The 12,649-nt window shown below is 35.9% G+C and overlaps 1 protein-coding gene across 1 annotated transcript in view; it reads left to right on the top strand.

Moving 5' to 3' along the window:
- LOC140231965 (complement factor B-like) overlaps positions 1-12,649 on the top strand; it is a 56,602-nt gene that overhangs the window by 1,709 nt on the left and 42,244 nt on the right. Inside the window, exons 2-6 of the mRNA XM_072312118.1 lie at positions 6,295-6,492; positions 7,538-7,720; positions 9,008-9,220; positions 10,659-10,741; positions 12,331-12,451. Coding sequence (XP_072168219.1) covers positions 6,295-6,492; positions 7,538-7,720; positions 9,008-9,220; positions 10,659-10,741; positions 12,331-12,451 — 798 coding nt within the window. The remainder of the gene's footprint in view (positions 1-6,294; positions 6,493-7,537; positions 7,721-9,007; positions 9,221-10,658; positions 10,742-12,330; positions 12,452-12,649) is intronic.

Below are 12,649 nucleotides of genomic sequence, written 5' to 3'. Positions count from 1 at the left end.
AAAACATGTGAAATATGAGGAATCTACATAGAAGCATTGCTTGTAGGGTGTAGATTCCCAGATGCGGATGTGAGATTATTTCTTACTTGGTATATGTAATTAAAGGAATGACAATTTGTGAATTGGAGAAATATAAACGCCAAAAAGTAAAAAGAAAAAGAAAAAACAAAGAAAACAATGTCCGCGGCACAAGACTTCTTGAGAGTTGCGTGATCACCCGAGCGAGGTACAAGTCAGATGCAGTGTACAATAATGTGTACAAAGGAAGTTCAGGAGATAATATAGAAATCACGAGCGAGGCACATGTTAGATAATCGATAATGTCAGTAATGTGAAGTATGATCAGAGAATGTCGAGGAGGATTGAAGAATAGCTATAGATATGAATTCAGAAAAACTAGTTTAAGTTTATGCTTAAATGAATAGAGAGACTGGGATTGGATTATTTCTCTATCCAACTCATTCCAAAATTTAGGTCCTGTAGTGGTTATTGTTTTTAAAGCAGATACGGTCCGTACAGGAGAAAGATGAAAAGAATCTTTTTGTCTAGTAGGGTAAGAATGAACTTCAGTATTTTTGACGAACATCGAAGAAAACACATCAGGGAGACCACCTGAGTTTAACTGATACATAAATGACCCGATATTGAAATGATATAAATCCTGGATTTTAAGTGTTCTACTGGAAAAGAATAAGACATTAGTGTGTTCCAAAAATGTGGCGAAGTTAATTATCCGTATAGCTCTTTTCTGTATCAGTAATAAAGAATTGAGTCTAGTTGTACAGCAGTTTCCCCATGCCAGGATTCCATAACCTATATAAGGCAAAAATAGAGTAGAATACAATGAATGGAGAACATGTTTAGGAAAATACTGTTTTAACTTATACATAACACCTACATTTTTGGATAGTAATTTACGCAATGAATCAACATGAACTTTCCATGTCAACTTACAATCAATATAAAGACCAAGGAATTTTATATATTCCACCTGGTTCAATTCCACGTCGTTAACAACCAACTTACCCGGTAAAATATTGATTATATTGCTAAAAACCATAAATTTTGTCTTGGTCAAATTCAATGACAATTTATTAGCCTGAATCCACTTAGATACTGATTTTAATTCAGTATTAATGGTATTCAGTAAAACATGAGGGTTTCGATTTGAATAAAAAATGCTGGTGTCATCGGCAAAAAGTAGAAAATAGAGCAGAGAGGACGAACTGCGAAAGTCATTCATATAAAGAATAAACAATAAAGGACCTAAAAGGGATCCTTGCGGTACCCCACAAGTTATAGGCTGTGAGCTGGACACATGGCCATTCAAACTAACAAATTGAGTTCTTCCAGTAAGGTAACTTCTAAACCACTCCAAGGCCCTTCCACGAATCCCATAGTGATGTAATTTGTACAATAATATTTCATGGTTGATTGTGTCAAAGGCCTTGGAGTAGTCAAGAAAGATACCTACTGTGTGACACTTGGCATCGATCGCTTTGATAATTTTCTCTAGCATGAGTAAAATAGCATGAATTGTGGAATGCTTTTTACGAAATCCAAATTGATTATCATCTATTACATTACAGTCGTTTAAGAATCGGAATACACGTGTGTACACAATCTTTTCAAGTAATTTAGAAAAAGAAGTTAATAACGATATTGGTCGATAATTTCCCAGTTCGTCCTCTCGGCCCTTTTTATATATCGGGATAACTTTAGTGATTTTCATCCTAGTAGGCACTACACCGTTCAGTAATGACAAATTAAATATATGGGCGAGGGGTACAACAATCTCATGTACAACATATTTCAGGAGATAATTAGAAATTCCATCATAACCAGTACTTTTTTTGGCTTTAAGATTATTTACAATGTCAACAATTTCGGATTCTAATACAGGCATAAAAAACAAAGATTGATTATTGCGATGACTTAAATACGTAGAAAACGGTATGTCCGTTTCCGGAATAACATCAGCTAAATTAGATCCAACCTTCACAAAATATGAGTTAAACGCTTCAGAGATTTCATTATCATCTCTTAACTCGATGTCATTTAAACAAATCTTATGGATATCCGATTTATTTCGTTTCTTCTGAAGAACATCATTAATGACTTTCCACGTGGATTTAATGTCCTTCTCATGGAGAAGAAACAGTGAAGAAAAATATTTCTTTTTTGCCTCACGCAACACAGAAGTAAGAACATTACGATAACTAGTATATTTGCTTTTAGCAGCATCAGTTTTGTGAGACTTGAATATATAAAAAAGCTTATTTTTCCTATTGATAGACCTCAACAAAGATTTCGATATCCAGGGGGATCGTGGTATCTTTTTATAATTTGATCTAGATTGTGATCTTATTGGAAAATGAAAAGAGAAAAGAGGAGCGATCAGATCAACAAACTTATCATATGCATCATTAGGCTCATTCGCATTGAGAACCACTGACCAATCAATATTTAACAGGCTTTCCTTAAATCTTATAATATTTTGTTCAGACATAACACGATCTGTTATTCTTCTAATGAAGAATACATACTTCTGTTATTCTTCTAATGAAGAAATACTAGATACATCTAATGATGTATCTAGTATTTCAAAAGTACGATGGGGTAATACCTCAAGCAATGTACCTGCTGGCATGGCCGAAATTTTTAATGATTTTTTTGCATCGATTGGGAAAAATTTATCACAAAGTATCCCTTCATCTAATAAAGTGTTTTATGATTTTTTAGATATACCTAATCCTAAAACTATATTCTTGGACCCTACGTATAATGAAGAAGTTATTGATATCATTTATAATTATATAAAGAAGGGAAAAGCCCAGGTTGTGATGGAATCGATAATTATTTGTTGAAAAATATAATTCTTCAGATAATAGATCCTTTAGTATATATTATTAATTTATCACTTATTACTGGGCTTGTACCAAATCAGATGAAGACTGCCAAAGTTATACCTATATATAAGAAAGGGGAGAAGAATGATGTCAATAATTACAGACCACTATCGTTATTAACTTCAATTTCTAAAATTTTGGAAAGAATAGTATATATCCGAACTGTAAATTTTTTTAATATGAGTATTATATTTACGAATTTTCAATTTGGATTCAGAGCAAATCACAACACCACCCACGCTTTACTTACCTTTGTGGAAAAGATTACACATGCACTTGATACATTTTCGCATACAATAGGCATCTTTCTGGACTTTTCCAAGGCTTTTGATACGATTAATCACAGTATACTTCTCTCTAAGTTATCCCATTATGGTATTCGCGGAAAAGCCTTGCAATGGTTTACGAGTTATTTATCTGACAGATATCAATATGTACATGTGAACAGTTTTGATTGTTCTATGAAAAAAATAGAAAGTTTGTTAGGCCCACTGTTATTTATAGTTTACATTAATGATTTTTATAGATCTTCAGATAAACTCTCTTTCATATTATTCGCCGATGATTCCAATCTATTTTATTCCCACCCTGACCCTAATACTTTAATTAGTACAGTGAATTATGAATTGAAGAATGTCTCACAATGGATATAGGCAAATAAATTGTCACTGAATATTGAGAAGACAAAGTATATGTTTTTCAGTAATTCTTTAGATAGATTACCAGGTAATGTTATATTTTGACACTACTCCCCTAGAAGAGGTTTCGTCTATTAAATTCTTAGGTGTTTGTGTTGATAATAAGTTATCATGGAGGTGTCACATAAACAATATTTGTAATGTAATTGCACGTAACATAGGCATAATGAATAGATTGAAATACTATCTTCCTTCTTCGGCTTTGATTACGCTTTATTCAAGTTTGGTATTGATGTACTTGAATTACGGAATTCTTGCTTGGGGGAATACATATTCGACATTGCTAGATAAACTTTTTCTTCTGCAAAAGATGGCGCTCAGAATTGTTTTTAACCTTCATATCCGAGCACATACTGACAAGCTGTTCCTTGAACACAAAATTCTGAAAATAAAAGAGTTGTATTTGTTTCAACTTGGTCAATTTATGTTTAATTACAACTGCAACCATCTACCCAAAATATTTTATTCTTTATTTCACTGTAACAGCCACGTACATAATTATCACACGAGACAATCTAAAGAGTTTCATCTTCCCTTAGTGAGAACTGTACACACTCAAAACACATTTGTTTATACCGGACCCAGATTCTGGAATAGCTTAGATAATGATCTAAAAGAATCTCTGAAGTTAATTACATTTAAGTATAAACTCAAAAAAAAAAATATTTGTTTTCTAAATATACCAGTTAATTCTGTTCAATGAAAAAACTCGTTGAATGTTTCACTTTTCCTTGATATTTTGTAGTGTGTCCACAGACCTTTTCCATCCCTTTCCTTTTCCCTCTCCTTTTCCTTCTCTATTCTTCACTGCGCCTTTTTCCTCGTTCTTCGTTATCCAGTATCTGTCTGAGTGCATTTCCTCAAGTTCTGTTATTTCTGTGTTTTGTGTTATTGTTGTTGTTGTCGTCGTTATGTTTTTTGTGTGTGATTGCATATCTTCCTTTCCGTTCAATTTTCCTGGCATACCTGGCCCCATAGTGTCTGTGCCACAAATGTGATATGTTACATAGTTTATACGTTTGCATTCTAAAATCCTAGCAAGTATTGTTCATAGTATCAGCATCATGAGTAAAATGTACAATAGTATATAGAAGAATTTAAAATGAATATGTTTTATTGGTATAACAAATTGGTGCTGTTGTTGTTTTGATCCAGTTTTCCACGTCTTACAAGCTTGGCTTTTTTAGTGGAACACTGTTTTCCATCATTGTGATTATTTACTATTTTTGTTGCCATGGCAAAGTGCATTGTTTCTTTTTTACGACATCATTCATGTATATACTTAATATTGTATCTTTAAAAAATCCTTTATCAGACGAGTGTAAGAGATATGAAAAAAAAAACTGTATCACTTTGGATCATGTCAACTTTTTCTTTTCTTTTCTTTTTGATGATGGAAATAAATAAACTATTGAATTGAATTGAATTGAAAAAGAATAAACCGTCCACAGCTACGATTTGTGACCGTGCATCACAAAACCAACAAAAAGTCGCACACACTGTTTTTGTGTGAGGACTGAAAATAGGTGAAACGGGTGAACCATATAATAGCCAGTCTTCGGTTTTTCATATTTTCTGAAAGAGCAAGTCTTCCTCTACATTATGCTAAAGCTTAGGATCACAAAAAGAACATAAAAATCCTGTACAAACTCTTCACTTCCAACTCTGATAACTTTAGAAAGGATGATGTTACTGCTTTGAAAGTTGACATTAATCATGGACAGAATGTTTTGCTAAAGCATGCTCATTTTCAGCTTACTCTGATAATCTCTTCATTGTTGTTGCCTCCATGGTTAACATTTCGTTTTTTTGTCCCTTTCATCGCACAGCGAGCACGGCTTGGTAAAAATTAATCGCTTACTTCAGAGACTCTTTTCTCAGGTCACACTTTTCCAGAGTGTGTGCTTTCTTTGCAATAATGTAGGTTAGGAGAGTCCATTTGAATTGAGTGATACATCATTTTTAAGCTTAGAGTCTGCTGTTTCAGAATCTGTGCTTAAAGGGTGTGTACAGTTCTGGACGAGGTGAAGATTTAGCTTTTAACGTTTTGTGAGATATTCAGAAACCACTCTATGAGATGTCAAAGAGCATGCAGTTCTAAGGGGTATCAAAAGTTTATTCGATGAAAATCGGTTTTGAAATGGCTGAGATATCCAAAAACAAGGTGAAACAAAGAGATACTAATAAAGTTGGGGCATGTCGCCTTTTATTATTAGCACTTTTTTGGATATCGCAGCCATTTGAAAACCAATTTTCATCAAATAAACGTTGAATCCTTCTTAAAATTACATGCTCTTTCATATTTCATAAGAGGCTTTTCATTATTTCACTTAGGAATGTTCAAAACATGAATCCCTTCCACAACCAGTACTGTACAGCCCCTTTAACCTATAAATCCATGTCTGGCAACTTTTTGTCGGTTTTGTGATGCAGGGTCGCATTTATCAGAAAAATTGTAATATCTCTTTATATTTTAGCCTATATTGGGACATTTTTGTATGGTAGGATTTTTTTGTGATACAATACAACTGACCTATACAGTGATATGCATCAAAAGTGGTAACTCAAACATTTTTTTTTATCACTGCTCCCAATGGTCAGCAGTACCTTTAAGACATTTGATTCTTTGTTTGCTTGATTTTATGTATGTTTGTTTGTTTGTTTGTTTTTCGCATGAATTTGAAAAGAGGGTACCAGCTGTCGGCGACCGAGGCCATTGCTTCACGGCAGGTACGAGTACCAAAATTCCTCACTTTATGGCGAAGAGTATCTACCGGTGAACTTCGTTGTGAAAGTGTTGTGCAACGCTGACGCGCAACTCAACGGAGAGGAATTCATTCAGTGTCAACCCAACGGAAAATGGAGCGGGAGAGCCCTCTGCCGAGGTTTGTCCTGCTGCTTTCCAGACTTCTAGGGGATGGTACAGTTTTGGTGGAGATGAGAATTGGGCTTTAAACTTTTTGAGAGATACCAAGAAAACACGTATGATATAGTACAGAGCATACCATTTTAAGAGGAATTCAAAGTTTACTTGATGAAAATCGGGTTTGGAATGACTGAAACATCCAAAAACAAAGTAAAACAAAGCGATCGTAATAAAGTGTGGGTCCCACACTTTATTAGAATCGCTCTTTTTTTTTTTTTGGCCATCTCAGCCATTTCAAAACCAATTTTCATCAAATAAACGTTGAATTCTTTCATAAGAGGTTTCTCATTATCTCACAAAAAAAAAAATGTTAAAAACCTGAAATTAGGTCTCAACCAAAACTGTACGATCCCTTTAAAGTTTTTGCCGGTGTCGTTGCTGATGGTAATAAAAGACATACATTGTACACCCACAACGTGCATGAATGACCAATTGAACCAATTGAACTAAGTTTGCTGAAAAAGTCTAATTTCTAAAAATTAATGATAATCACCCTTCATATTGGTGAATATCACCTCAGAAAAAAAAAATGCTCGGCCATTGAACGTTGAAGGTCCTTCCCCTTTTTTCTTTGCTTTGTATAGAACAGGCTGGTTGTTGTGTTCATTGTCGACAATACAGTGGTGGATCCAGAGGGCTGCACACCCCCTTTATTGTACCAGAAATAGTACCAGAAATATTTTTTGCTCTCCCCTCCCTTCACGGAATTCCTGCATCCGCCCCTGCAATAACAGCAAACTGGGGTCATTTCATGAATAGTCGTTTCAGATATAGGCCTATATATGTTTTTTTTTTCTGACAAACTGTCTCAAAGCTACTGAAATCCTTACATCTGATTTGCCGAGAGGAAATTTCTTAGAAAAAAAAAAGTCCGACGAAACGCTTGATGAACTGCCCCCCCCCCCCCCTTCCTGATTTGAAGCCTTCCACTTAAGGAATGTGCAATGCAATGCCTTTTGTTTTATATTTCCAAATTATTTCTGCTTTCTGTTTTTGTTCTAAAGCACCAACGATTTGCCCGCCACCAAGACAAATCGAAAACGGCTTCGTTCGCGTCCGAGGAAGGTGGTCCGGCGGTCGAGCGGTGTATCGGTGCAATCCAGATTTCTATCTTCTCGGGAGAGCGGTGGCGACCTGCAGCATCAGTAGGAAATGGACTTATGGTGGTGATGAACCGGAGTGCGTCCGTGAGTGCTCTGTCACCATCTCTGTTAATTAATAAGATTGCAAATTTTGCATCAAGGAAGTTAAGTATAGGAGTATGTAAGAAAAAAATGATATACCTTAGTATACAATCCATGTTTCTTGTCAATGTGATGGTGTCACAACATGAATAATAACACTGGACTAGATTTTCTCTGAAAGGCATGAAAAAAAAAAATCACACTGGTCTTGCCCTATGTCATTAACAAATTTTGCAAGATTATAATTCAGGAAAAGACTCCAGCAACAATCTTTCGTGAAATTGAATAATTTTTGACAGGAATAAAACTACCTGACTGACATTTCTGTAGATTACTGGGAGAGAATTTCCGGTGTGTATGTTGTCAATAATGAAAGCTATATTACCTTAACTGGACTTGCTGTCATTTATTGCAGCGGTCATCATTCTGCAATAATTTTTATGCACATTTCATCTTTAGCTGACGTACTTCAAGTCATATATACCAGCGGTCATTATTTTCAGAATTTAGGAATAAAATGAGAAAAGGAATGCTAATGCCACGAACAAGATGCATGTATACCTTTCCACTTTGTAAATACATGATGTATAAGCAAGATTTTAGATTTTTAGTAAGCAGCCACTGGACCGATCGATGGCTTTGAAAGACAAGTTCACCTTGATATAATGCGTGGATTGAGTGAATGCTGCAATATATATCAGTAGAACACAATATCAGTGAAAGTTTGAGGCAAATCAGATAAATGGTTCAAAAGTTATGAATTTTTAAGTTTTTTGCTCAGTCACCGCTGGATGGGAAGACTACTACAGCAATCTATGATGTTACGTGCGTAGAACGATATAAGGAAAACGAAAAAAGAATTCCACAAAATTTCCTTGTTTGAAGAAAGTACACATTTCCGTAATACATCCCCCTGCCTTCTGAAAGAGACAAGTCAAGTGTTCGTTTATTGTGCGAGAAAAGTAAAAATATGTTGAATTAAGCTTATAAGGACTATATAGAAACCTACATAAAAGTATGCATATAACTGCATATAAATTGCATACACACAAATGTACGAAATATGTCTTCCACTTTTTCTGCTATTGAATGACTACTCATCAGCTATACTTTGTCTCTTAGTAGTAGGCCTATTCTTAGGAGTGTTCCACACAAACTATGCTTTTTGGAGTCACGCCCCGTTCAGTGCAGGCCTATATAAATTTTTATGTATTCAAAATTCCAATTGTATTGACTTGATATCATCGCTTCTTTGAATTTGAACTGATTGGATACGACATACTCTTATAGATCCCCCATCATGCCAGGCGCCGGAAATCGTTGGTGGCCAAAACTTGACAGCAAGTTTGAGAGCGGGAACGGGACACGTCATCGGCGGTCTGTACACGGAGCACTCCGTGTGTGCTGCCGAATGCCCGATCGGTTTTGTGCCGTCACGTGACTACATTCTGACATGCCACAACAGACAATGGGTACCAACAGGAGAAATCCCAGATTGCCTCGGTAAGCACACGACACCCGTCCCCCTTCCCCTTAACGTCTGTCCCTGACATTCGCATGCCGTCAAACCGGAAGCTATGGTACAATGCACTCCCATTACAAACGTACGGTTATGACGGAATTCTCATTACAACGAAATCAACGCTCAGGTCCCAAAATTATCATCTATGTATCATTATCCACTATACTGTTCGGTTATAACGAAATTTCGATATAACGAAAGAAAACAGCAGGCAGTTTTCGTTATAACCGAACACATAAACAATAAAACCCATAGAGCGGATAATGTTGCAGCCTCAAGTTTTACTTCGGAACTTCGTTATAACCGTGTTCGTTGACAGGAGCGCACTCACATGAATTAGAAGAAAAGAAGTAGACTTACCTTTGGTGTTATCACTTTCATTGGCAAGCTCATAGAATTAATACTAAAACAAAGCATAATTTATGCCACGATTCGATATTAGCGGTGGCCCGGCTGTCAGAGGCCACTGAAATCAATGTCGGGCCAACAAACTTCCAAAAAGGTTATCTTCTGGTGGCCCGATCGGGCAGCTGAAATTGAAAATGAAATCTTATATTTCCCTTCATTTCGAGCCATTACGTTATTTTTCGGCCCACCAAAATTTCAAATTCCAAGATTTTAGTGAACCCACGGCCTCTATAGTGTCGAACCCTGTATGTACCTGTCAGTTCGTGGATTATCCAGAGCTATAGAGCTTCCCGTTCAAATCACTGGACCGTGCAAAGCCCAGTGATTCCATATGGTAAGCAAACTGATTTGATTAACCTGTATATGGTTTACGACCAAAAGACAAAAACACAACGAGGGTCAATTAACAACTCTATGCCTGTCTTTTTCCCGATACACGTCACACCAGAAAACTTACAACATGGGCTTAATGATCCTACAAGAGAATACACGTTACCATACGAATTGTGATTGCATGCCAATCTGAAGGCGGAGGTAAACTGTGAATTTCACAAATTCTATCATCAGAGCTCCATGATTTTAAAGGTACTGTGGAAGCAGTGAATTAAAAAAAAAAAAGTTCAAGTTATCGCAGTTGATGCATATGTGTAAGTCAGTTGTGTCACAAAACATCCTACCATGAAAATTTCGCAATAAAGCCTATAAGGAGATGTCACTATTTTCTCAATAAACCATAACTGTAGACTGTTTATTCTAGAAACAACATTAATTATATAACAATACTTAAAATTAATTATACTGATTATCATGTTTACATTGGATATTTATATCACTTACTGACATCTTAGAACTACTTTAAAGCATTAAATCTGTTTTTTGATCCATCTGCAAATGCAAAATAATACTTTCGATCGAAATTTACACCGCCTTTAGATTACACTGTCATGTATTACTTCAAGGTCAAGGGTCAACCATCTTTCTTCGAGTAATAATTTATTTTCATTCCAAAAGCTGTCACTTGTCAGCCTCCTTCTCTTGAGCCCATTCCACACGGAAGATCCGACGCCCAAAACCGAACGTACTTCGTCGGAGAGGTAGGTACATTGTATTTTGAATTACAACCAGCTTATGAACTGGTGTCAAACAGAGATATAGTTGCAAACTCAGCTTGAAAGAACAGATCGGGTTTAAAGAGTTTAAAATCGGTTAAACAGTAAAATAGTATTACTTAATGATAATGGTATAAGTGTCATGTATGTCCGACATAATTCAAGATTCAAGATTCAAATTTATTTTTCACTTCCATCAAATAAACAAAAAAATTATATACAAACTATATGCGCAGGATATTTGTAATGACTGCAGAATATGATTTAACAAAGTGCATATGAAAATAAGTAGCAGATGAAAAAAAAAAAAACACCCACAATCTTATCTTTGTTAATATAAACATAAGGCGTATAATACAAGTTAACTAAGGTTGGGGTTGGAAATGGAGGGTCCCACTAAGAAGCAAAGCTCGTACGATATGGGACCCTCAGAAAATACACAAGACAGCAATATAAAAAAACAAAATAAAACGAACCAATGTCAACTGACATGAAGGAGTTCAAAGATTGAGCTGTTGTAATATTGTTGAATGAGGTAAATTCCAATACTTAGGCATATCATAGATGAATGTGTTCTGAGCCAGCAAAGTTCTCACAAGTGGCAAATGGAAATCATTCGATTGCCTTGTTGGATAATTGTGAACGGATTGATTTCTTCGAAACATTGTTTCAAATATATTTGGGAGATGTTTTTTACCATGATTATAATTCAAGAATATACAGAAGTATACAGAAGGAATTTTTAATCTACAATATGACACAAAGTAAGTATAGATTAGATAGGTTGAGCAAATTTGCTAGTTACCACTCCCACTTCTCCAATCTACCACTACATCACTCTGTCATGTCTCTTATTAATGTATACCACGTTCGTAGAAGTGGTCGCTTCTCAAAAATCAACCCTTTGCTGGGTCAGGTTAGGCTTGCCGTTAATTGGTTTCAAAATGTAGATTGGGAAAATGTACTTGCATTTTGAAAATGTGTTTGCATTGTTGAAATACATTGGCATTTTGAAAATACACACCTGGTTATACGTTTTGCTGCCAAACATTACAATATATCGTATTTTTTGGGGCAGCAAAATGCAATTCAAAGCACACTCGGCGCCGTTTGTATTGCGTATTTTCCACATTCATTCACAATGATTAGCCAGTTCAGAGTTCATGCGCACATTGGAATGAAGGACCCGCTTCTTTTTTCTCAGTCGTTTAGGGGCTTGTCACTCGTTTTCAGAGCAACATAATGCATATATATCTTTAAGTAAAACAATTTATGAGATTCATCAATCCCTTTCGAAGAACGAGCTTGCCTAGACCATACATATGGCCAGTATGATCCGTCACTTACCACTTGGGAAAAGATCCTTGTCATTATTTTGTATTGAATGTATTAACAATCTTTTTCTATTGATATTGCCAAATACCATATTTTTGCTGTCAGGTGGACATATGCATGCAATACAGAATAGTCATGACATCACAGATGGTACGAATGAACTCCGAACTGGCTTATTGCGCGTCGTTCGTAGAATAACATCCCCATTGTCATGGTTTGTGTTAATATTTGCTGATCAGGCGGTGAATTATCGATGCGATAGTGGATATCGTCTGGCGGGAAAAAGCTGGCAAGTTTGCAACCCTCGCAACGACAGAGATGTTGACGGAGATTGGAGCGATCGTGTACCGAGTTGTGTGGGTAAGTTCAAATGTGCGAACTGGGGGCACCAAAGATCCTGGCCATAAACATTATGACCCGAATTTACGAAGGTGGTAGACCATGGACACTTTGTATAGAGCGCCAAGTGTCGGCTGGCCTATTTCGTTACGAAATCATTTATTTCGTCGACGAAATGGTCAGTTCGTTAACGTAATGAAGATTTCGTCGACGAAATAA

The sequence above is a fragment of the Diadema setosum genome, chromosome 1 (genome assembly GCF_964275005.1).
Source record: "Diadema setosum chromosome 1, eeDiaSeto1, whole genome shotgun sequence".
Lineage (NCBI taxonomy): Eukaryota > Metazoa > Echinodermata > Echinoidea > Diadematoida > Diadematidae > Diadema > Diadema setosum.
This window is presented reverse-complemented; position numbering and strand designations above follow the sequence as displayed.